The following is a 26,612-nucleotide window of genomic DNA, read 5'->3' as shown; positions in this document are numbered from 1 at the left end:
ACGACCTTTGGGAGTCATTGCCAGGCTCCATTTTTCTATACCCCAAGTCAGGCTTATTTTTCTTACCAGAGTCCAGCCTCCAAGAACAAAATTCTGAGGTATTGGTTTGCTATATCTGATTACAACTGGAAGGAAGGTTAGTTTTCTACAATGTTAGTCCAGCTCACATGTCTGGAAAGAATTCACAAGAGCCAATCAGGACAGGCCCATGATTCAACTATCAGCATAGATGAAGACAGTCTGCCCTCCGAGGCTCACCCTCAGGGTCCTGAACGCTCATTGCTCTTAGGAGGTATGAATCCTGAGGAATTGAGCTACCACATTGATGCACTTAGAAGGAACAGGGAATACATCCTGAAAAATAAGTCCCTGAAATAAAATTAACCCCCCATCAGGCAATTCCAGTGTATCCCCTCAAAGACTGACATGCAAGTGGGCACATGCCCACTCACCCAGCTTCTCAGAAGGTAGACAGACAGCAAAAGCTCTTAACTAACTCTACTCCCTCTCACCTTCTGTTCCACCAACTCCACAAATGCAGTTTAGTAGAGTCAATCAACAGAGCTGGTGCTGAACAAATGCAAAAAGAAAAAAAAAAAACATTAGAATTTCTGAGGAACAAAGCACCTCAAAATTCACATATTTAAACATCTAGAGGAGTGTATGTCTCAGTGAAACAGAAAAGAGTCTTAGAAAAATAGTGCCTTTGCAAACAGTATTTTATTTGAAAGGAATACATCTAAATTATCCCCAGTGCTGTTATTTCCTTAGCCATACAGGGACAAAATTAAGCTAGCTCCAATTAGGGCAACTTTAATTCTAAAATAATAAAAATGAAAAGAAGCTTCCCCTGCCATCACCCTATGTTCTTCCCCACTCATGTCTGCTCTACATCTGAGCACCATTTAGGAGAAAAGACAGAGTATAAAAACCAGCAGCTGAGTAGAGACTACAGATAGCGACAAAACTACTACAGATGCCACATTTTGACAATGGTCAACAGCAAAAGGGTTTTTCTTAATACATTTTCTCTCTCTGTCTCTCCCCCCTCGCTGTCTTTCATGGATGCTCACAGCAGAATGCTCTCTCTGGAGGTATACATCATCTAGAATTTCATTTTTTGGTAAACAAAGCTACACATATGAATCAACTGATTTCTCTTTGACCCATATCAAACTACATCAAGCTGAAGTTCCAAGTACCTCCAACCATGAAAGTCTTTTCTGCTCAGAAGTTCCCCATATTTACTAAAATAATTTGAGACTTCATCAGAAAGGCCTTTATGCCTGCAAACTTTAAATAATTTAAATGATTCCTTGTATATAAATATTTCATATCATAAATTGATTTCCAAAGAAGTGCACATGAAGGATGACCACACTAAGCAGTGTCCGGCACACCTTGGTGTTCTAAAATATGGACAGCATTTTAATGCAACTGAAAACCTGAATTCCACACGGGGTCATGTATGATTATATGTACCATCTTTGTAGAAGTAAAATTGCTGCCTCTGATTCCCTTCGTGTTGGACTAGAAACATACCCAGTGGAATCTTCAGGGAAAAGAGCTAAATAAAAAGCTCTGAAACAAATTTTCAGTTTGCTAAATTGCTTAATTTTCAGAGGAGTAACCTGGGGCTTTGCTAAGGTTGAGAACTGATGCTGGATACTTGTTTAATAGCCATGTCCTGGGAAAGCACTGAATTTTAATCTTGGGTAAGATTTTAAACACTCCAATCTTTAAAAAGCTCTGGCCACTAGCCCCCATCCTGTGTCAAGAGGCAAAGGAAAAAAATCCTGTTTCTGAAAGCTGTGAGAATAAACAGGGCTGTGATGTGACCCCAAGCCTCAAAGCATGCACAGGTTCTCAGTGAGCGGCAGGAACAGCAGTCACATTGAAAGGGGTGAACAAAGCGCAGAGACGCACGATAAACACCATTAACCAGGGCTCCAGGCAGCACAGAATACACCAGCTTGAAACAAAGGGGCACTGAGACTCCAACAAAAACTTTCCAGGTAGCCACAGGAGTATGACAGCCCAGGACCCCAGGCAGCACTGAAGTGGGCTAAAGAAGAGAAAATGGGCAGGGGGTCCCTGCTGGACCCCCTGCCCTCCCCCTCCGACAACACTAGCTGCTCCTTTCCTCCATCTCTTCCTTGGGTATGGAGGGAAGAAGGCATAACAAGACCAAGTGGGGCTGAACCAAGTAAAATACGCCCACTTCTCACGCCAAGCCAGCGGCACAGAATTGAGCAAATTATTATGCACATATAAACCCCAAATGTACTACCCAGCAAAGCACCACCTCGCTGATGGAGACTTAGAACACGCACGCAATAAAACTTTCCTTTACCAAAGCAATAGCTGAAAAGAAAAAATTATAACTCCTCACGCCTTAGCGAAAGCTAAATCCTGTCTCGCCTTAGCTGCAGCATTCGGCTTAATGTAGTGAAATTAACAAAATATTCCCTTGGCATTTAAATGCTTTTTTTCTTTCCTTTTTTCCTCCTTGTAAGCAGAGCAGGGGGTGACGCGTAATAAGTCAAAAGACAAGGCAACTTCAAAACAAAATCAGTTATTTGTAAACAATCCTTGCAGGGATTTTTTCCCCTCCTCTACCCCCACCCCAGAAAAAACAGCCCTACCAGTTGTAATAGAAAGCCAAGTAAAGATAAATCAATTAGCTTGCTAATTTCTCTCCTCTCATTTATTTAGCTCTGCACTGTATTTGTCGTAATTGACTACAATTATGTTAATTACTAACTCCAGTATAATTACTATATTTATTGTCATTGAGCACGCGATGTACCCACAGCAAAGCTGGCATTTGTCGGGCATCAAGAAAGCAAACTGTCGAGAGGTGATTCTCAGCAAACTGGCGGATGTGGCTTCAGCAAATGAAAGGGCAAAAGAGATTTCATGCAATGTTAGTTTGAAAGCACCGGTTCATTAAGGATATTAATTTTCTGATAACTACACATTTAAGCATGACACACTACCGCGGTATCTACAGGATTTCGCAATTATTAATGCATGACAGTTTCAAATGCTAAGTGAATCAATTAAACAGCAGCATTCACAATTTGAGAAGAGATAACTGCTTCATAACTACCTAAGACTACAATTTTCACATGACAAAAAAGAGCCATTGAGGCGCCTTCAAAACCTGACAGGTCAAGAAAGAAGTTTGAAACAAAAGCACCTTACAACCATCATCTCTCCTCTTTACTTGTCAGATCAACTTTGCTAGTGTCTCCCCAGAAACGGCATCACATGCCAGCTGCCACAAGGTGATTTTTCATGTCTTGTCAAAGAAATCTTTTATTCTATTTGCTCTGCATTAACATGTTACATTTATTGATCAAGGGCCTGTTCGGCAGCCACAGCAGGGCACTGAGCTCTCCATGCCTACGGGGCTTTGATGTCCCAGTGACATTCGAGCCCGAATAATGCACATACTAAATGGATTTAATGCAGAAATGTGTTTGGGCCTGACAGTTACATTAATAACAGCTCCTCATGCTGATAAATATGCAATTGCTACTATTAAGAGTTACCCAATTACAGGGAAAATATTTCTCTACCCTATAAATAAATCCATCAAGGAAAAAAAAGTTTTAACAATGGTGCATTTTCTTAAAACACTTCTCCAGCTGCAGAAAACGGGCCATGTGGGGGTTACCACCCCCTCTCCTGCCCTACCTTCCAATTGTTTTTAATAAGTCTTGCTTTATCTCAAGAAAGGTTTGGGGATTTTTTTTTAAACCTCTTTTGTTGGTCTTCCCTGTTCCACACGTCTCTTATTCCTTCAGAACCAGAGAAAAAGCAGACACCCAAAAGACTGAAAAATTGGGTTCTGTATAAACTCAGAAAGGAGCTTAGGGGAGGTGGTGCAAAGGTGGGGGGCACATAGCTGATTTCCATAATGATGGGTCTGAAGGAGGCGGTGTCCTTTTTTTAAAAAACTCTAGATGAAACCTCAACACGTGTGTGTCTCTCTCCCTCATTTAGAACCCTAAGTGACCCTGTGCTACGACAGTGATGGGGTAGGGGTGTGAAGGGGAAGAGAAAGCAGCTGGGATAGAAAGGACCTTTTATTAGACAAGTCTCATCCAGGGAGAATTTGTAGTTATTATATCCCTGTAATTAAACACAGACACCAAGAAAAACATAATCACTCCCCTTTCATCATAAAGGAACAGGAACAGCTGAAATCACCAACACTGCAGTCCCTGAAGAGACAAGAGGAAAGAGGCTTTACAGATGGTGGGTGTGTGCATTTGAGTCAGTACACGTGCAAGTACAGACACACACACAAATAACCTCTTCTTTTCCCTCCAGACTCAAAACTCATGCAGTATGCAGTAATCTGTCTCAAGGTTCCCCATCCCAAGGCTGGAAATAGCAAAGCCACTGCAAATGCTAAGCCATTTCTTCCCATGACAGTGACCTTCATCTGAGCCACACCTCACAGCCCAAGGGGAGATAAAAGAAGGGGATAAATTCTCTGGGAACTCCCATCTCCAAGCTGGCCCAGGCCTCATGAGGTCCTGTGTCACCAAACTTTCCAAATCAGGGAGGTTTGGAGAAACACAAGAGAGGATGAAATGCAACAGAACTCCGAGGCCTCCAGGGTCTCCAACTTGGCGCAGGCTCAGGATCCACTCTGACCCTGCTCCAGTGACTTCCACAGACTGCTCATGATTTAAAAAGAAAAAGAAATGTTTTTCCCCTACAAGGAAATATAGGATTGGAAATGGCCACCAGTCTTCTCACACAAAGTAAGTAACGATTTATACCTTGAAAAGCAGTTTAGAGTAATCGTAAGGCTGAAGTCAGACCACTAGGTCACTTAATCTCAGGTCTCCCATTTAACCATCAAGGTGCTCTCAGACAAATTAGTTCCCCTGTCCGAGCCTCAGTTGCTTCAGCTGTAAAATGTGGGTAAAAATAGTCCCATTGTCAAAATGCTGTGGACAGGAGAAGGACTGGATGAGATAAGTGTTCTATCCAGCCTTGGCATGTAGTAAGTGCTCTACAATATTGCCTATTTATTAATAAGAAAATAAACATAATGACTGATGTCAGTTGTTTGATCCCTTGTCCCTGGACTCCTTTGGAGAGCAGAGTCAGTCACCTCTTGGTTCGGCCATTGGCATCCACGGATGTGAAGTCCACAGACTAAGAGACTCAAGAATCTGTGGATTTAGGTATCTTGGAACCAATCCTTTGCACATACCAAGGCACGATGGTATTTGCAAGGCTGCTTTATCATGAAGCTCATCAAGAGAACCATTCTGCAAGCTCTCTCGGAGAGGACTCAGAGGTCTTACTCAATAGAGTGCAGTTGGCAAGTGGGAGTGAGGATTCTTTTTTGTCGAAGGCTATTCAAAGCCCTGCAAGACATTTAGCATCCCTGGCCTCACCCACTAAATGCTGGCAGAGCACTTACCCCCAACATTGTCACACAACTTCATGATTGAGAACCTGGAGGGCCAGTGAGGAGAAAGTCCAAAAGAGTTAAGTTCACCAGTCTCTCCCCACCTCCCCTCAAATCACCACTGCTTCTAACCACCACCCTGACAGCACGAAGCAGCATCACCACATGCACAATGATGACCTCCAAGCAGAAAGCAGGACAGAAGGAGAAGGTAGAGCCCTGGGACCCAAGTTCCAAACAGCTCAGGGAGAGAAACTTTACAAAGAAAAGAAAATTAAACCCAAGATTCTGGAAAAGAAAACTGAGTGAGATGGAAAATAAAAGGATGGGAAAAGATGGGAAATAATTTAGTAATAAATTACTAAAAAGTCTAAGAATTTCCAATCCTAGAAGCAATGCTGTAGGAAAAATGGAGACAATGTTTATGAAAGCACTTTCTAAGTCACTGCAAGTTACAAGGATCATCACCATCTATGAGAAAGCTGAACCTCAGGAAAGCCCTACAGCCCCTTAGATAACTCCTTCTCTGGCGGAAGGGTAGAAATCCAGGAAGTCAGGACATTCTTGAGGGAGAGGGGGATGCCATATAAACCATGCTCACAGTGACCTGATACCTGCTCCCTTAATGATTTTCCCTCCCTCCTTCTCTTCTTTCCTTCAAATTGTTTTTGGTGGTTCTACAGTCATGGAGGTCACTCCAAAAAGTTTGAAAGTAAAGGAAATCAAAGTCTTCTACTGAGACATTAAATATGACCTACCAAGTCATTTTCCATTTCACCTTTTGATTGTATGTTCTGTTGCTAGCTAGAGACACTAGAATGGCCAGTGATACACCTGGAACAAAAAAGGCACTTGTCTCAGAATTGTCCAGCTTAGAGAGAACACTGGTTCCAACACACAGATAGACCATTGCCTCCTTGGAATCACTCAGGACTTATCAATGCCCTAGAACTATTTTGAAAATGCACTAACAATTCATCTTTCTAAAGCCTATCTTTTCTACCATCATCTCTTCCTCTCAAGGCTTACTGGCATAAGCTCTGTTGCCACCCCTACCCCAGTATCAGCATGCTGCTCAAGTAAGACCACTACATTTGGGTTTTGAAAACAAGTATTAACAAGGCCCCTGACTGCAAATAAACGGTTTGATGAAGACCCAATGCCAACAGAACATGCCCTTTGAGCTTTCTCCTGAGAGTCTGGGTGGGGAATTCTTTCTCTCACTCATTCCCACCATAGTACAAACAAAGGTATGCTCCTAGCCAGCAGGGATGAAAAATATGTATGAGTCGAGTAGGTTTAGCCTACGGAATGTCAGAGACAGTTGGAAAATTGAGGTATTTGTCTGTTAGGATAGGCTACGTTATGGTGCATTAATAAATACCTTCAAGTCTTATAACACAGATTTATTTCTCATTTACAGTCTATGTCCAGCATAGATCAGCAAACAGTTCTGCTCATTTATGGCAAGAATCCAAGACTGATGATCACAGCAGGCAGAAGAGAAAGTGGCTAATTGTGCACTGGCTTTTAAAGTTTCTGCCCATGGTCACACCAAAGAATACAGAGATGTGCAAATACACTATGTGCTGAGGGAGAGGAAATCTGAATGTTTGAGGAACCCCAATGACTACCAGAAAGTGAAATGGCCCCTATGGAGGGTCAAGCCTGGGCTTTCAGCCTCACTAGCACCAGGTTTAAGCACTAACCAGAGCTATGCTTACTGAAGACCTATTATGTGCCAGGTAATTTGTCAGGCACTTTACACACAGAGACTCAACATTTCTGCAATTAGCCCAAGGCCAGTTAAACAACTGGTGAGTCACAGATGTAAGATTTCAAGCCAAGGTGGTCTAACCCCAAAGCCTTGGTTCTTTTCATTACAATGCCCATTTTCCCAACCGAGCAGCAAGTTAACAGGTCCAGTTTCATTAGTAGGTCATAACAGACATAGAAATGGTGGTGTGTCCGTCCTTGGAGCTTTGACCGTACACCCGATGTCCACCTCACTGCCTGCAGGGGGAGGACAGTTTCTTTACTGGAGCTGCCCAAACTCCCCAGTCCTTCACTTTCATCCTGGCCAAAGCCAAGGGAACCAGAAGCAAGCTTCCACTTCAGAAATTTTCTCCTAAGCAATTCCCCTATCCAGTGCATTTATGACAGTGACAATAAGATGCAACTGCAAGTAACTTAATTTTTAAGATGTAAGCTTCCTGTTGCCATAGATCAATTAAACCGTCTCGATTTTATTGCCAGATTGGCCCGGGCATATTTACCACTGTTTGCCACGGGAGCCCTGCTCCACCCACTGTGTTCAACAAGCTCCACAGGCAACTCACTCAAATCACTCAGGGCCATTGGGGGAGAGGAATGGGGCCACCAGGGAGGACTCTGCCATTCCCCAATCAGGAAAAAGGAACACTGAAGCTGGAACGATTCATTAACAAGCTCTCTTTGCTCGAGTAGACCAAGGAACCAGCACTGGCTAAGGCAGAGGATTCTCTTTATTGATCAGCAAAGTAAAACATGAAAACCACAAAAACAAGTTCAAGGAAGAGCTTGGGACGATGGATATTCAAATATTCTTGGTAGAAGAAATTGGTATAACCTCTCTTAAGGGCAATCTGACATCTGCATCAAAGCCCTCTGACAATTCTGTCTCTACGAATTTGTCCCAAACAACTAATCAGAGACACATTCATCAATGAGTATTACAAGGATATTTATAAGAGAGATACTTATAATAGTAAAAATCTGGAAACAATCTAAATGTCCAACACAAGAAATAAGAAACCATTAAAAACTGTAATACAGTATTTATTGAGATGGGAAAATGATTGCAACACAATGTAAGCAACAGTAACATTTTAAAAATATTTGGCACTATAAAAGACTGGAAGACAATAAAATGTTAACAGTGGTGATTTGGGGGTGGTAAGATAACCAGTGATTTGAGAGAAAGAGTTTCTATCATACTTTTCTGAGTTTTCCAAGATTTCTATATTGATCATTGTTATTATTATAAGAAAAAATTATCTTCAAAAAATAAAACCTAAAGTAAAATTTCATGCAGCTGCAGACATTGGACTCATAATCATTAATGCATTTAAGTTCAAGGGGCAAAACTTCACTCTTCTCAACTGTTATCTGATTAGCTCCCTAAACCTTCTACCCTCTTCCAGGGTGGATGGCAGGACCCTACACCCAGGAATCGTGCCCAGAGAGCTGGTCCAAGTTCACACCCACTGTAGTTCACCTGGTTCCCATCCAATCACAACAGGAAGAATTGAGATCTGGGCTGAGAGGGTAGAGGTGAGGAACGTTTGAGTCTCTTAAGGAAGCCAGAAATTTTACTCAGAACTGTTGTCTTGCTTCCTTTTCCACCTTCCAATCTGACAGGGCACACAGTGAGTCCAGGGACTTTCATTTCCCCCAGGACAGAGTCATAGAAACAATACAGCCTGAATTTCCACAACCTTCTGCACGGAGAGGTAACCAGTTTACTACTGGACAACTGAAATGAGGCAGAGGTGGGTTCACCATAGTTAATGCAGGAGAGAAGACTCTGAAGTGTAATGAAAAAAAAATGTATATAGTAACTTAAAAGTTCAAAGCCTATAAATCCATAACCACCCTTCCCTGCAGCATGAACAGGTGGCCACAAGGAGATCCAGCAGAACCATCACTTTTAGGAATTAGATTAACAATGATGATGGTGTATGGCTATGAATTAATAGTAAGACAATAGAGAAGGATGTTCTTAACATGAGTGGTTAACCAAAGCCTGGTATCTCCCTTTTAACTAACATCTTGGCAAGAAGTAATACAAATATGGCCCCATAAGACATTCACATGTTAGTATATACACTAATACCTCTGGAAGACTACAAAAAAATCGAGTAACCATAGTTAGCAGTGCAGATGGGAACTAGGAAGCTAAAGGACAGAAGTGCAAAGGAGACTTTCTTTCCATTGGTGGCATGTTTGTTCCTTCTAAAGGCTGTGCCATGTACATGTATTATCTATTCAAAAAATGAATAGAACACCTTGCCTAGAAACAAACTGTAGCCTAAAACACAAATGAACTGCAGCTGATTTTGCAACATATGGGAGTAAAAAAAATTGTACTGGGAGTATTGCTCCATTTAAGGCAATACCTTGATATGACTCTCTGGATGTGAAAAGGAAGCCTGCAGAGATGTTCTATAAAAAGGAGGGGAGGTAATTTTTCTATATATAACAAAGTGAAAAGAATTTTGTATTTCTGAGGGCAGCTCTGGAAAGCGGGTAAGTGATGTGGAAAGGTGAGAAAGCTGGGAGGGAGAAGTGCCTGGTCACTTGCCAGAGGCACAGCCAGGGAGAAATTCTCCATGGCAAGGGAGTACCCAAAAGATTTCCAGGAACCATGCTATCCCAAACTTGTCTCCTGCTGTGTGCTGCAATTACCACCCCACCTCCCCCCAGTACACCTTGAACTGGCAGTAAAAAGTCTATAATACCTAGTAATATTGGGTTGGGCTTCAGAGAAATGAAGGTGGTATCCCCAGTGGGGCCAGACAGGCTGTCAGGAGGGAGAACGGTAGACAACAGCGCAGAGAGACAGCAAGCAGGGAGCTGGAGTGAATCTGGTGCAGAGCAAACTGACCAGGAGATATGCTCCCCCAAATCCCCTGGAAATAGTGAGTGAGGGCTAGGGAGAAACCTTCTACAGAATGTGGGATAGAGATTCACAATATTTGGATATGATGACCCCAGCAGCCTGGCAGGCTTGGGTCATCTGTTACTTATTTAGAAGGTAAGTTTATGATCTTCTTCCTCTTCCCTTCTCCTTATTCTCTGCCCTCCTCCACTTTTTTTTTTTCTTTTTTTAAGAGGAATTAGTTGAACATCTAAAACGTCTTTGATTTTGATACAGCTGAAGGCAGAGCTAGAGACCACTGTCCGGGTAAGTGACCATCTTCCTCTGACACCCAAGAGAAACAGCCCCTCACCCCCTAGTTAGGTAAACAAAACAATCAACGATGATCCAATCCCAGACATATCCACATCAAGTCAGGACTGCTTTTCTCCAATCTGGTCTGTAACTCCTTCCAGCTTAACCAAGTCCTAATGTAAACCCTTCCCAAACATTAGACCTCACCCCTCCATTGCTCATCGCTACCCCAATGCAACTATAACCCAGTGCGGAAATCAAACACTGACCACAACATGGACAAGAATAGGTTCCTGACCAGATGTGATAGCTCCTCAAACTCAACACTTACAGAAATGTCTCTCCTCTGTACAAAAGAAAATCGCAACTCCTCTACCTCTGAATCCATTGTACCAACCTTCTTCTCACTAAATTTTACCCATCATTTCCTATGAGAAATCCTTATAGATCATCCCCTCAGAGCCAAGAGTCCCTTCTCACCACTGACTCCACTCCACACATACGCCTCCTAGGATCCAGCCCCTTCTCTGCCAAAAGCAGGCAGAGCCCCTGAGTGTGACAAAGATGGCTCTGTTTCCTCAGACCTAACAGCCCAGTCCCATGACCTGTGCCCACTGACACACTTCCTCATGGGACTCAGCCTCCTCAAACCCATATCTGGGCTCCCACCAGCGAGGCAGCCACAGCCTGAGCCACAACACTCTGAGCCCCTAGAGGCCAGTCACACAAGAAGTACTCTTTCCAATGCCCAGGCAAAGGAACCTTTGCCCGAGTCTGCGCTAGGGACCTATTTCAGAGGCACATATGTCTCAGGCACAGTCTAGTCCAGGCTGTGTACTCTCTCCTCACCTTGCATTTGGGACCAAAAACCATTCTTAATTTCTGTAGAGTCAGCTTTTATTTGTTTGGCATCCTCTCATCACTACGTATTACCTTGCATCTTTGCAGTTTCCCTATCTCCCCAGATGCATACAAACCTTTGGGAATCGAGGAGAGAAGGCACACAGTGCCCACCCTCTTTCTACATAACCCTTCCCTGAGCACCAGCCCAGGAAGATCTGCTGACTTCACTTAAATTCCCCTTTACCCCCTAGTTCCCCAAGGCCCCAAGTTTTGTCCATTTCTCTCAAATTCTTAATACCCAAGTGTCCTGACTCAGAAGTTGGGAGAGAAAAGATGCAAGGCGTGGAAGCAGGAAAGTACCCTGGCCCTGGGGTTGGATTCCAGCTCCTCTTCTCTCCTTCCACCCAAGACAGTTTGTTCCATTCATAGGACAGCACAGCTCTCAAGGGGACACTTAGGGAAAAAGCCCTGCGTGGAACCAGCTTGTTAGGAGAACAAGCCACCACCCTGACCCCTGCTCATTTATCCTACTGATACCCACTTTCCAAGTAACTCCTCTTTCTCTCCTCCAAGCCCCCAAACCAGTCACAATTCACAACCTTTTAGGAAGAAATGAAATAACTCTGTATTCTCCATTGGAATAATACATAAGATCACACTTATCTTTTGCCAAGATTAGAGCAGTTGTTAGAGGGTTTCTCTCCCACCCACCCTTTGCCAACAGCATCTGAATTACAGTGAAATACCATCTTGGAGAAATCATCACCACAAATATTTAAGGTTCCAATTCATAAAAAGGCGAAGAAATAAAACACACATATACACACACGCCATACCTATGATTTGGCAAATGCTTTGGGAGATGGGGCTATTCAGAAAAGCATTTCTAAATGCCCCCCAGAACACTCTTGCTGGTTCCATCTCATTCCTTCCCCAAGAGCATTCTAACTCGTCTGCATGGGTGTCAGTAAGAAAGGTAAAGAACCAAGAGAAAGTATGACGGCCCTCTCATAGAAACTCATGTGAGACGGACGATGCTCACGCATGCTGCTTCTTCAGCAGCACAGAGAGGCTAGCCAAGGAATCACTTGAAGCAGAGTCAAAGCTTTGGGGCGTGATTCTACAAGTCTCACAGTCCTGCGCCCTATGCAGAGCTGGAATGTTTGGCTTTTATGGGCAGGCCATTACCAGGGGCCTGGGCCTCCCAGGCCTGGTCTGCGTCTTGTGAAGGTTACATACCTCAAAAGGTTAAAGCTTAGATCGAGCCTCTTTGCGAAATGTCCACAGTCCCTGCCGAGGTGCTCTGGAATTTCTCTGCAGTCCTGGCCTATGTAGGACACCTGGAAATTAAATGGAACAGGAATAATGTGGCAAACGGAAATCGCCCAGCTGCTCACAACCCTGAGTCATTGATCCGATGATTGCTTCCACAACTTTAAACACGCTCCTCACATACCAAAAGGCCACATTTGTGGCTGTTTTCCTGTTCAAATCAGCTTTGGGGGCTTCAGGGACTCTACCAACAGCTCCCCTTTCCTGGTACACTTAGCGTGATGGAGACTAATCCCAGCACAATGGAAATTGGACTAAAATTGGCCGGATTCAGGTGTCCAAAAAGAAACCCCAACGTCAGAGCACAGTGATATAATCACAGCAATCAGTCTCTCGCTCAGGGGGCTTTCCAACAGCTGCCCCTCTGGCTCTCCTTCTCACTCTCCTCCACGGACTCCTCCTCTTCCAAATACCCTGTTATGCACGTTACCTCATAAAAGACACAGCAGATGCACTTACCAGCATTCGACCTGCAGGGTGCTGGAACAAATGGGGTTGGACAAGAAAACCTCCCCAGACCGCCAATCCCATCCTATTACCACTGTGAGAAAATGTCCTCCACACTCTGAACAAAGCTGATTCGAAGGCAACAGGGCAACAACAGTGGCCATCTCCCTCCTCCAGGGAACCTTTTGCAATCAACCCCACTCTGCTTGCAGAGCTATTCCCTTAGGCAGTCTTTTATTTATTTATTTTATATTTATTATTATTACCCTAGTGTGTGCCCAAATATTAAGAATCTGAACTGAACTATGATCCCAGAACTTCCAACGGCAGGAAGGTCAGAGGGCTTTCTCACTGCTCCAACCACTCAGGTTTTGAAACCCATTTTACAAATAGCACCCTGTGGCCAGACTGGCAACTAATTCCAAAACCCATCAAACAAACCTATGGGTCAGAGTTGGCCAGTGGGTCACAAGACCTGCAATTTCCCCGAAGGACCCCACCCGCAACCGCAAGGTAGAAATTCAGGCCCATCACATGACTACAGCCTAGATCCTCTCCCCTTACAAATCCACAGTCTTCTATGCACACAAACAAGGATGTCTTAGAATGAGTGAGAGAGGCCCCAGGGAGTTATGCTTCCTAATGGGGAACAAGAACATGGTAGCCCTCTCACATTGTCAGATATTAGGTTGAACCTTATGAATTACTAATATTCAATCATTTTAGAACTCCAAAAACAGCACCTTCGTATGGCTCAACCTAATACAAATCATACTGCACCCTAGCACCCTCAATTCTTGAAGTCATCTCGCAACCGTCTCCTATCCAATGGGGACAGACTGCTGACAACCAGCATCCTGTATTCACTCTCCTTCAGTAACTTCACTCCTGGAGGAGAGAAAGTGGGAAGAAAGGACATAAAAATAGCTGACTCCAATAAAATAATTTTGACCAGGGAAAATACAAGCTAAAAAACAAAGGGCTCTAAAGTCAATCTAGCAATCTCTTCCCTTTCTACGTGGGATCCATCTTTCTTCAGAGTCCCTTGTGTAATAAATTAAGCTCTGCTTCCAAGCCAAGATAGAAATCATACACCAAGGAGGGCCTGGGGATATAAGGCCCCAATCAATCTAGGGACTTCTTCCCTCAGAATGTCCACTCGATCAGCAGCTTCTTCTGTATTACAACTTCACACTGACCTCTAGGCCCATGGTGCTCACAAGAAAACCTACCCCTTTCACCCCAGCATCCACCACCATCCTGTATATATAATCACCATTCAAAACCTCTGTGGTATATACAGCAGAGAAGCTGAGCTTTAGATGCACAAACTGAGCTCTTTCCTCATAGACTCACCAAGGACTAAATCTAGTAGGGACCCAGTTTGTCAAAAACCCTCATGTTTTAACCAAGGAAACTAAGACTCCAGAGGCCTGCCCAGTGTAAACAGCTTCTTAGGGATAAAGCTCAGACCACGTCCTGCACCAGGAATAAGGATTCCCAACTTAGGGACCATGGAGTTCTTACCAATCCACATGTGGATGTGGATTTTCTTGATCAACAAATGGCAACGGTGCATCTATCATCATGTTTTGGCTTCAAAATGAGTCTTCCTAGCTGAAAGGTTGACAACTACCTCATGACACCATGCTGAAGGCCCCATAAGAGTGTTAGAGCCCAGAGAAAGAGCAGGATATTTGCTCCCCTTTTTCTTCTGTAGGATTCTCCTTCAGAGGAAACAACAGCACCAAGGAGAGCTATCATCACAAAGCATTAAGATCACTCACAAAACTTCTGACAAGACTTTCATCAGACTTTATTACATGGTCTTAACCCAACACCCTAGGAAAACTAAACAAAGCACAACTTGCTCCCATTCCACAGAGATGAAGACCAAGTCTCCAAAATTTAGTACGAAAACCAACTTGATAAGCCATCTGCATGCTTGGACCACTCCCATGGTAAATTGGAAGCTTTTAGTTTTAAGCCAACCATGTCAAAGGGTTCAAATAGGCTGGTAAAGACTTAAAAGCAGCAAGCAGCTACTGCCAGGCATTGCAACCCACACTCATAATGAGGAGAGAAACTTGTTTAAGAAGTGCTCCTGAGTGGGAGACATTACCTCTCAGGATGTCAGGAAGCTTCTTAGAGCACAGGACCACCTAATGTAAGATACAAAGCCAGACTAGCCCAACCAAAAACAGTTTGTTTCTTCAGCAAACAAGAGCAGGGATGCAGAGATTAATAGATCTTAAATGGCACAGAAGAGCACATCCAAAGTGAGAAGTCATCTGATTTAGTCAATTATCTTGATTTAGACTGAACTGAATAAAGTTTGTACTTTTAGTGTGCCTACCTTATATAATCTGAACCCCAAGACTTGCACTCTGTGTGGAATGATAACAGAAAGGGACATCATCATCAGGGAAATGAAAACACACCAGGTTAATACCAGGTTCCTCTACATAGAGGAACACCAGGGAAAAAAAGGAGGAGGTCTGGGTGGGATCCCCACACATACACATATCCAGCCACTCTGAGCAGAAGCTGCAAAAATTACCAAACTGCAGAAGACTGCAGATTTCTCTTTGCAGTTGGGACAGTCTGGCTCCCGGGACATTTCTGGAAATGGTGGGTTTTTCAGCAGTAAGACTGAGAGGAGATTTTATTTTATGATGCCTGCCCCCAGCCAGAGGTAGGCAATCCTTGGTTTTAAATTGGCAGTACTGGAAAGTCTGTCAGAGTAGAAACAGCCCTGGGCACAAGTTTGAGTCTCTGCGCTTCTTACTAGCTGTAGTATCTTCAGCGGGTCACAATCTCCTGGAGTCTGTTTCCTCTTCTGCACTCTAGTCTAATACTAACTACTTCCAAAGGAGTAAAGAATAATGTAACACAACTCAATCAAAAAATGGGCAAAGGATATGGACATTTTTCCAAGAAAGATATACAGGTGGCCAACAGACACATGAAAGGATGCTCAACATCGCTAATTATTAGGGAAATGCAAATCAAAACTACAATGAGGTATCACCTTACATCAATCAGAATGTCTATAACTAGCAAGACAAAAATCAACAAATGTTGGAGAGGGTGTGGAGAAAAGGGAACGCTCGTACACTCCTGGTAAGAATGCAAACTGGTGCAGCCACTATGGAAAACAGTATGGAGAATTCTCAAAAAATAGAAATACCATACGACCCAGCTATCACACCTACTGGGTATCTACCCAAACAACTTGAAATCAACAATCCAAAGTAACATATGCAGCCCTATCTTCATTGCAGCACTATTCACAACAGCCAAGTCATGGAAACAATCCAAGTGCCCATCAACTGATGATTGGATAAAGAAGATGTGGTGTATATATACAGTGGAATACTACTCAGCCATAAAAAAGACAAAATCATCCCATTTGCAACAACATGGATGGACCTGGAGGGTATTATGCTAAGCAAAATAAGCCAGATTGAGAAAGACAAACACCATAGGATTTCACTCATATGTGGAATATAAACAAACACATGGACAAAGAAAACAGTTCAGTGGTTACCAGGGGAGGGGGTGTGGGGGGTGGGCAGAGGGGGTGAAGGGGAGTACTTATGCTGTGACAGACAAGAAATAATGTACAACTGAAATTTCTCAATGATGCAAACTATTATGAACTCAATTTACAAAAAAGCACTTCACAGATAAAAAAATTCCAGTGGCTAAAAAAATAAAGAATGTAACGACTAACCTTTATTAAATGCTTACCACCTGGATGTTACCTATTTAATCCTCATGAAAGAGCCCCATGAGTCACACATTATCCTCAATTTACTTATAGGAATGAGATAAGATAACATTAAGTACACAGCACTGTCCTCTGAACCTAGTGGCCACTTGGAAAACAGTTGTTGAATCAGACCAATATCCCTATGGAAGTAATTTGTTATTCCAATGTCTCTTGGGCACAAGATGTCAGTGCCCAAATTCCAAGTGTGCATTTGTGTCTGCAATTGCATTGATGACACTACTTTGTCATAAGCTAGTGGAAGATTTTATGGAAGACTAAGGACTGAATGCTGAATATAAATAATGCATTCAAGCCCAGAGAAGGCCACATGCAATCAGATCCATGTTGAATGAAAGATTTTACAGAGAAAAGTGGAGGAAGGACTGTAACATCCCCAACCGTGTAGGATTATAGGCCTGTGGAACCCCTAAAAACCAGAGCAATGGCAGTCAGCCCAGCGACAACGAAAGCAGTGATCTAGTTTCAGCAAAACAGTATCATCCATCTCATTAAATTGTTTAGTTTAATTTTATCAGTATTACAGTTTTTCTCTTCACACCATCCCTTTATTTGGGGTTTACATGTCTCCAAGTATGAACTTAGAAGAAAGTTATATCTGATTTTGCATTTGTATATTGAAGCAACATTGTAATAAAAACAATATCAACACTGTGAGCTCACGGGAAGTTTTTTGTTTCCTTTAAGAAGGCTCTACCAAAGTTTGAGAAGTACCACGTGACACACATTCAAGGTGCTACCTCTTATAATGGCTGTCATTAGAAACTGCAAGGGGCAGAAGGCTAAAAAGACCCCAACCTCTGGGTCATCACTCAGATTCACTGGCCTAGGAGGTCTCAGATATGGGGCACTAATGCCCCAGGGGCATTTTCCCAGTCTGCCTTCTCAGCTCCTCCCCTGGCAGCTCCATCTGTTTAAAACAGTCCCCAAGGGCCCAAAATGCCACACCCTCAGGTCAGAGATTGCCCTTGGGCTGTCTAGGGTGGGCTAAAAGCAGAGGGTGAAGGAAAAATCAAGTTTGGGAAATGGGGAAAGAGAAAAGGAGGCACAGGAAAGTTCTCAGGCCAGCTGTCAAGTCCTCTATGGAAACAGAAGAAGCTACACCCAGAGAATGCTGGGTCTGAAACGCAAGGACTTAGGGTCTGGGGGAAGTGAAGCCTCTTGGGCAAAGGCCCTCCCTCTCGGCAGCCATGTTAACTCCCAGAAGCCCCTTTTCCCTGCCAGGTAAATGAGACATCATTTTTAACCTCTCTCCCAGGCTGGTACCTCCTTGGCCTGCTCACTTCTGAACTCGGAGAAGGGGGAAACATTCCCTTTAGCCCAAAGTAATCTCAGAATCTAACTGTGCCTGACACTACCTACCTTAAACAATCCAAGGGAAAAGCTTCAAAACCTCAGAACTGTTTTTCCAGGGTGTGCAGGCAAAGGTGGAAGTAGAAGGGCTGGGTTAGTCAGAGGTTAAAAACACAGACCTGGCTTTTCCAGCAGGTAAAAGGCACCGGGTCCCAGCATGGCTGAGTCCATCCCTCCAGCAATGACCAAAAACACCTAAGGCTTCACTACAGGGCTGAAAGTAAGTGAGGCTGGGTATTGTCTATCACGTAGGGTTGAAACTGGAGCGTTGCCATTCCCCACAGACAGCTGTTCAAGAAATCAGGTGCTGAAATAAAACTGGAGAACTGTAGCCTTCTACCTGCCTTGGATAACAGGCCTATGGTGAGGAGCCAGACCCAGTCTGCAGTAGAGCCCCCCAACCTAGCCCTGCAGGGATGCATCATGATTGTCTTTGGTGGGCCCCTTCCTCAATTAAAAAACCTAAAATTTACACTAAAACGTTTTCTTTAACCAAAGTTCTTTTTTTCTTCTGACTATGAAAGTAAACATTTTTTGTGGGCCCCGAAAAGCACCGCGGGCTGTGGGTACTACCCACTCTGCCTGATGGAGAAGTGGGTCCCGCTGGCCCAGGTCAGTGAGGACTAGCCGGCAGGGAGGTGAAGGGCACCTGGGCGACCTGGGGGGGAGGGGGCTTCCCCCTCCCTCCACAGCCAGGGGGTGTGCCAGGCCCAAAACGGGGTCTGTCTGCAACTAGGACAGGCCTGGGCACTGGACAGACTCCCCGCCTGCATACGCAGCCCCCTGAGGGGGGGCAGGAGCCCTGCTTCACCTGGGGCGCCCCTCGCCCGGGTGCTCGCCCCCTGACCGACAGTGCCCCAGGCAGGGGCGGCGCTGGGCCGGCGGACTTACTTGAGTTCCACTGACCACAAGCCCGGCCATGGCGACGGGGCGGCCGCGCGGCACCAAGTGCAGGGCGCGGAGCGTGGCGGGGGCGGCGGCGACGGGGGCAGCGCGGGCCGGGCGCGTAGTTCCGCACTGGGCGGTCAGCTGACCTGGCGGAAGCCCGGGGCGCGGGCCAGGCGGCGGCCCTGGGCTCAGCTGTGCGCCCGCCGCCCGCCCGCCCTCGGCCGGCCCTCGCGCAGGTGAGCCTCGGCCGCCCCCACTGCGCCGCAACAGGTGGCCCGCGGCGCCCCGCGCCCCGACGGGAGTGCTGCACCCTCTGACTTCCCCCCTGCCCCGGCCCCGGGAGTCCTGGGACCCTACCACCCCATGAGGGCTTAGGGGAATACTAAGAGCGGTCCCCAAAACTCCACGCCCAGAGCTCTACTGCGGGGGGCAGACTGGGGCGAGGGGCTTCCCATCAGGGGCGCCCCATCCCAGGCGTTAGCGGGGGCGTGGAGAGCCGGGCCTTTCCTGTACTTCACAATCTGGATTGCGTAACTATCCTTAACTGCAAGGAGGAGGGGCCTCTTGATCGGAACTCCCTTTGCCAACTTTGAGGGGAAGAGCGAGTGGAGAGATTGAAAAGAAGCCTGGTTTCCCTGGGGTTTCCATTTGTAGGGGGAGGCGGGGGAATTTGAATTTTCCTTTATATAAGGGGTTGGCTCAGCTAATAGCACCCCAGTTGACAGTAATAAACCCAGGAAAGAAGAATCCAATGACATGGCCAAATTTCAGGCTTCTCTTATTCTTTCCCTCCTCACAGGGAAAAGGTATTTGTGAGGCTCAAAATCATCCATGGGATCAGCCCACACACAGACACACGCCTTCCCCTCATCTGGGAGTGAGGGTGGCCATTGCTGCCTCCTGTCTGGATGAAATCAGGCCCAGTAGGCAGGCAACTAGAAGCTCATGCCTGTCCTCAACTGAAAGGATCCACATTTTCTCCATGCCTGTTTTTGCCTTCACACCTCCATCCCCAGGATGCACAAACCAATTCGTTCTCATATTGTCACTCATCCTCTTGCAGCTAAGAGCCAGCTCAGCCTTCGTTGGCCACTCCACTCTGCTCTCCTTATACCAAGAGGTATAGGCACCATTCAAATAAAGAAGGGAAAACTGAGTCCTGATGTGCCAGACTCCTGGTTTCACACGCATTGCAGGTACCTCAACTTAGTAGGCCTATTGATAATTGTAGCCTCCCTTCTGCATCAAGGAGGTGTTCACAGGGGTTTTCATTGTTCTGTGTGTCAAAACAGCACTTAGAAACCCCTGATTGTGAGCTGATGATAATTATGACCGTGGTTAAGCATTTTGTGGCTAACATCATTGTCTCTCAGGCCTGGTGCCAACGCATTGTAACGTGAGCCCTTATTGTCAGCATTCTGAAGAGCCCTGTTGACCTTTGAGGGTTGACCTGCCTGTCTCTCTCTCTGCTAGGAGGAGTGGACACAGCAAAGTGGAGCTGTAAGAACACGGATTTGGCTGTGTTTACTTTGGGGGGGGAGGGGGGTTCCAGGAAATGCTGCAACAAAAGATCCTGCAGGCCAAAAAAGAAAGCTTGCCCTCCGAAGATAAGGGGGATCAAAGGAAATCTTCTCCCCAGGCCTACTCCCCCACAGACCGGCTCCCCAGCTCCTCCCTCCTTCTCTGCTGGACACACCCTCTCTGATCCATTGTCCACTTTTGTCTGCTTTCCTGTCTGAAAAGCAGGAAGTGGGCACAGGCCCTGAGGGTCATGTTACTCTGCCTTCCCCAGGCACCTTTCACCTTTGCCTTCCTAGAAGGGCTTTGACCAGCAGGAAAGGACGTGTGGAAAGAGGCTTAAACCTACTTGAAGATGAAAGTGGAACCTGCCCGCCACCCCCAGGAGCAGGGAGCTTGAGGTCATCTCATCCATGCCCCTGCCTCCATACACAGTTGTGTCTTCTGAAAATAGATTGTTCTGCAGACACCATCTGCCAGTGACCCCAAAGTGGGCAGAGATCTTTTCTACCTTTCGAGATCCCCTCACTACTGTTCCTTCCTCTACATTAGCCCCGGGGTGATCATTCTATAAGCCTGATTTGACCCTACCTAAAGTTTTTCAATGGCTCCTGATGAACTAATAATACAGTCCAAAATCTCTAGTATGTCCCTCAAGATCTTTTATAATCCCTTCAACCCTTACCTCTCTTGCCTCCTCTTCTACTTCTCCCATCCTCTGCTTTTAGTTGTTAGTTTTGCCTAGAATTCCTCCCTACCCATTGTTGTCTCCACTAGGTGAACACATTGGGAAGGTCAGTTGACTATAAGGGAGAGATAATTGGGGAAATCACAAAAAATAAAGTTCAAGATAGCTCAGACTGAGATGGGCTTTAGAGTTTGAAATGTAAGCTGATGACAATAGGGAGCTAGTGAAAGTTCTTGAGCAGAGTAGAAATTTGCTGAATATAGTAGGGGAGGGCTTCTCTAGAAACAGATTGGATTCATCTCTCCTTATTCCCCTCGGCTTTTGGAAGTTAGTCTTCAGGACAGCAGAACAAGGAGAAGAAGGAGGGGGAAGGCAAAAGAGAGGAGAGGAAGAGGCGGGAAAAGGAGGAGAAAAAGAATCTGTGTCTCTGGACCAAGGAAGACTGGATAGGGGAACAGAGACATCTCTCTACCTCCTCATCACCTTCTTGAACAAAAAGGAAAATTAAATAGTAAGTTAAAGTTCTTTAGGTAATGTGGCCCTCCCTTTGGGGGCGGAGCGAGCAAAGGACCGCAGAGGTAAGGCTGGCCCAGGAAGTAGACAAATGATTCCTTTGGAATACAAGGAGCTTACTTGAGTAAACAAGAGGAGACAAGTCTTGGGGCTTCCTCCAGAACTCAGCTCCTTCTGCTCTGTCCCAAGAACCCTGAGGGAAATGGAAGGCTCATGCAGTTAATCAGGTTCTTCTTCAGTCCTCTCACCTCATTAAATGGACAATTGAGAGTGAGCTGCAGGTGCCCCCTGCCTCACCCCATTTTCTTCCACAGCCCCTCTGCCCCAGCTTCCAAGCACCAGGCACTGTGCTAGGCTCTGGGTGTGTACATGACTAAGACATACCCTTCAGGAGAGATTCGTGCTCAGACATTTGCAATACTATGTCAACAAAAAATGCTGTAATTGCGATCCTATTTTTTGAACCCAAAATTGAGACATGTAACCCAGTTTGCACAGTGCATTCATGAAGACCTGGCAAGTTCACATCAGACCTGGGCTGGAAATCCTGGAGCTCTAACATGTGCACGTGGAGAGTGAGTAGATTCAACACATGCAACTGGACATTTCCTTATCACCCTTGATGAAGAGGGCAGTATTTTATTCCTACTGTCATCTTTGTTATTATTATTATTCTTTGGCAGAAGAGGCCATTTCCCCTAGAGTCCTTCCTCCATCGCATTCCTGGGGACAAAAAGGAAGATCCTGTTTATTTCCAATCAAGGGAGTTGATTCAGGGGTCGGCCAGAACCAGTGAAACAAACGGGAACTGATTCCTTAAATCTTCCAACTCCATGCATCAGCAGCTGAGAGAAAGACAGGACCAGTTAGCAAAGTTTTATCATCATTCCTACCTATCCTTAGCCAGATTTCTATTCAGCTTGGCCTCATATCTTTCAGGCCCACTCCCTGGGCAGGTGAAGATGTTTGCTGTAATTAATCATGCCCCGGCACCTAGTTCAGACTCACCACATTCAGATTTCAATTAAAAAAAAAAAAAGCTGGACATCTGCATACAAAATACTCTTTGTTGCTAAAGCAGCCTCACTTTAGCCTAAAGGAGGGAATTTAGGAAGTGTAGGAAAGAGGGAAGGTTTCCAGGCTCATCTCTGCAGTATTTACACATATGTGAGGGGACTGAGGATTATCTCTGCTCCAAAACACCTCCCTGGTCTCCCAATCAGAACAATTAAATTTTTTTTAATGTATATTAAATGCAATCATAATGTCTGGAATGAGTATTCATCACACAAATGTTACCTTATTGTTATTATTTACTATTATAATCATCATTATTACTATAATTAATTCTCAGTGCCTCAGATTTCTCTTCTCTTTGGATCTTCAAAGGTTCTGTTGTCTATTAAGATGCAAACATTGTGGGAGGGAGCAGGTTTGGGGAAAGTGAGTAGGGAAGGTGCTTCTGCTTTTCTTTTCCGGGATTTTTGCAACATTGCACGTATTACTTTTATAATTAAAAACAAGAAGGGGGGGGATTGGCATGGAAGGAGCAGGGAAAAAAGAATTTACAACTGAAACTGCTATCTGGTAATCTCTTAGCATTGTTTTCACAAATCCTGAAAACAGCAGTGAGAAACAAATCATACTTCCCAACTTGCCTGGAACTTGCCCAATACGCCAAGTCTTTAGCTGAGCTCAGGAGGGAGAGGGGCTCTTATTGGACTTTTGAGAGGGGAAGGGAAGGAACATTGACCAGAAGAACCTGCCAACTTTACCCTGTCCAGTGAGGGAGAGGGGAGCCATGTCTTAGCCCCGGGTACCCTTCCAGCTTGCCTTGGAAAGGTTCTACCACTTAGAGGTTAAGGAACCTCCCCTCACCTCAGTTAAAATATACAAAACTTGGCAAATGAGATTCTGGTTCAGTAGGTCAAGCCTGGCCTCTGTACTTTTTTTCAGGTACCCCCAAGTAATTTGGATTTGTGATCACCCAAACTCACTACTTTAGAAATCATCTACTCCAACTACTGACTGAGGAAACTGAGCCTAAAGTGGAAGGGACTTGCCCAAGGTCACCCAGCAAATGAGCAGCTGACCCTAGGCCAGAACTCTGATCTTCTGAAGAAAACTAAACAGGACTCCTCCCACATCCCAGTAAGAATAGGGTGAGGAGACGGGAGGAGCACCAGGAAGATGCCATTTCACATCTAACCGCTTCTTGTCATGTTGTAACCATTTTTCTCATATGGAGCCCCATGATGATGAATCAGAAGTAGCATTTTCAAAGTTCTATCTGCAAGGAAATGGCTATTAATGTTCTTCTTCTCTTTTTAGAGTACTGAGGAATACATATTAATTTTCTCTATACTTATATTGCCTATTTGCAAATTGTATTCACTACCCAGTGCTCCAATTTGCCCTACTCCTGAAGAGGTTATGATGAATGGATGTGTTCCTGGAAATAAAATAAAAAATTTGTCACTGAGATTTACTTTTATAATTATTTACAGGGATTATTTTAGAATATACGGGGGACACTAATAATAATGTGCACATGAGGGTTCTGGCATGATTTACCAATATTAATTCAGAGTCTCTTCCCACTTCTTTGAAAGGAGCCCCAGTTTTTTTTGCAGCTCTGAGCTGGGGCAAAGCAAGTGTCAGCTACATGTGGCATCACCAGCACGTGGCATCACCAGCACCAGAAGGCTGAGGGTCAGAGGAAGAGCTGGTCAAGCCTTGCAGTGGCCAGTACCCTGGTCTATGAATCCTAGGTTTAAGACCTAGCTTTGCTACTAACTAGCTGGGTACCCATGGATGAATCCTTTCACTCCTAATGTCCTCAGTTTCCTAAAATGTAAACTAATTGATCTAAGGAACTATTTATTTCTAAAATAGAAATACAAGTAAGTATGTACATCTCCCCAAAACAATGAAAGAGCATGCACTTCTTAGTACATATTCATTGAGCACCTACTATGTTGTCAGGCCCTTCAGGGACAATAAGGAACAAGACAGATATAGTCCTTACCCCCATGAGGCTTACATTCTGGTGGGAGGACACAGGTAACAAGTAGATAAATAAGGTAATCTCAAGTATGTGAAGTACATAATTTCAGATAGCACTGATACATGCCATGAAGACAAAAGCAGACAATGTGAGAGAGTGAGGGAGGGGGAAGGATGCTAATTTAGAAACAATGTCCAAGGTCTCTGCTAGCCCTTCAAAGCCTTTCTCCTGTGAAATCCTTGATGAGCAGAGCGTGGGCCAGACTTCAGCCCCACTCACAATGCTTTGTGATGCACAGACTGCACAGCCTCAGACAGCTGTGGAGTGTTCTGAGAAGGCTTCTCTAAGGGGAGCAACAAATGAGCTGAAGTCTGAATAATAAGATGGAGCCAGCCATGAGAAGACTTGGGAGAAGAGTTTTCCAGGCAGAGGGAACAGCAAATGCAAAAGCTGTAAGTGTTCCCTTAGTCTCGTGTTGTCATGTTGTTGCTTTGCTTATACTTGAGTGGTGAACTTGAACTCAAGTGCTTGCCAGGGCAGACTGTCACCCTGGCCAGAAAGATGAGTATCCCAGGTACAGCCACACCAGGCTTTGGCTTGCTCCTCAGTCCAAAGCACGCGTGGGCTGAGGCCTCGCAATACCACAGCTGGAAGCAGAGGCATTCATGGGCACATAGAAGTTCTACAGCCCCATATAGCATCTATGGTTTTCCTGGAGAAGAAAACACAGAAGAATCACTAACTTTGAGACATGACCGTACTGACACAGACACACAAAAGGACACAAACAGACAAGTTCATGAACACATGAGACACATACCAACGCTAGATTCATAGGTTTCATCACATAGCTATGATCTGAACACTGAACTCCAATCTGAGGCACACCCTGTCTCCCATCTACTGCAATAGTTATGAGGGCCAGGAGAGAATGCAGACATTTTTAGACTGTCAGTTGTTACTTAGAACCAAGAGGGTTTACAACTTATGTTGAGGTATGGGAAATTCAATTATTCAAAAAATATTTTTTGCGTGCCTGCTGTATGCTGGACACTAATCTGGGAACAGAGCAGTAAAGAAAACAGATTTTCTACCCTTGTAAAGCTTCCTTTCAGTAGGGGGATAGATAATAAACAGGTAAATACAGAGTACGTCAAGTGCTGTGGAGAACAATATAGCAGAGAAGGGGGATAAGAAGTGCCAGGAGTAGATATGGTAATCAGTGAAGGCCCCACTAAGAAAGTGATATTCAAGCCAAGACCTATAGGAAGTGAGAGAGCCAGATGGACATCTAGGGGGAAAATGTCCCAGGCGGCCAGAACAGCAAGTGCAAAGGCTCTGAGGCAAGAGGTTGTCTATCACGTTTGGAACACAACAAGGATGTCAGAGTGGCTGGAGTGAAGTGAGCAAGGAGGAGAGTAATGGTAAATGAAATCACAGGGCTGGGTGTAGGACAGGGAGGGGATAGATCATCTAAGGCCTGAAAGTCTGAGGTTAGCACTTGGGCTTGTACTCCAAGTGAGATAGGGAGCCTTAAGTGGAGGACCCACATTTTGTAAGGATTGTTCTGGCTGCTGTGTTGTGGAACAGACCATGGACAGGGAAGGGTAAAAGCAAGAAGATCCGACAGCAGGCTATCACAGGAATGCTGGAGACAGTGAACAGTGAACACCTAGATATATCTTGAAGATGACATCAACAGAATTTTCTGATGGATTTCACATGGAGAGTGTGACAAACACGGGAGTCAAGGGTAACTCGAAGATTTTGGCCTGAGCAACTTGAAGGACAGAGTCGTCATACAGAAATGGATACGCAAATAGGGGATGGTGGGATCAGGGGATCACTTTTGGACTT

At 44.9% G+C, this 26,612-nt stretch overlaps 1 protein-coding gene and 1 long non-coding RNA gene across 3 annotated transcripts in view; one reads left to right on the top strand and one right to left on the bottom strand.

The window, feature by feature from the left end:
• The window catches only part of LRMDA (leucine rich melanocyte differentiation associated), a 1,135,247-nt gene extending 1,116,083 nt beyond the window's left edge, over positions 1 to 19,164 (bottom strand). For both annotated transcript variants that reach the window (XR_011495866.1, XM_044757615.2), the window contains exons 1-2: positions 19,033 to 19,164; positions 12,456 to 12,556 (exon numbers count right to left, since the gene is read on the bottom strand). Coding sequence is in view for 1 of the 2 variants with exons in the window: in XM_044757615.2 (XP_044613550.1) it covers positions 12,456 to 12,556; positions 19,033 to 19,062 (131 nt within the window). In the remaining variant the exon portion in view is untranslated. The remainder of the gene's footprint in view (positions 1 to 12,455; positions 12,557 to 19,032) is intronic.
• Positions 19,165 to 19,167: 3 nt separating this feature from the next.
• Positions 19,168 to 24,231, top strand: LOC123280546 (uncharacterized). The gene is made up of 3 exons (XR_006519494.2): positions 19,168 to 19,265; positions 20,093 to 20,225; positions 23,705 to 24,231. It is a non-coding gene; the product is annotated as an uncharacterized lncRNA (long non-coding RNA).
• Positions 24,232 to 26,612: the final 2,381 nt, after the last annotated feature.

This window comes from Equus asinus, chromosome 2 (genome assembly GCF_041296235.1).
Source record: "Equus asinus isolate D_3611 breed Donkey chromosome 2, EquAss-T2T_v2, whole genome shotgun sequence".
In the NCBI taxonomy this organism is placed as follows: Eukaryota; Metazoa; Chordata; class Mammalia; order Perissodactyla; family Equidae; genus Equus; species Equus asinus.
Note: the sequence above shows the minus strand (reverse complement) of the source record. Positions and strands in the feature narration are given on the sequence as shown.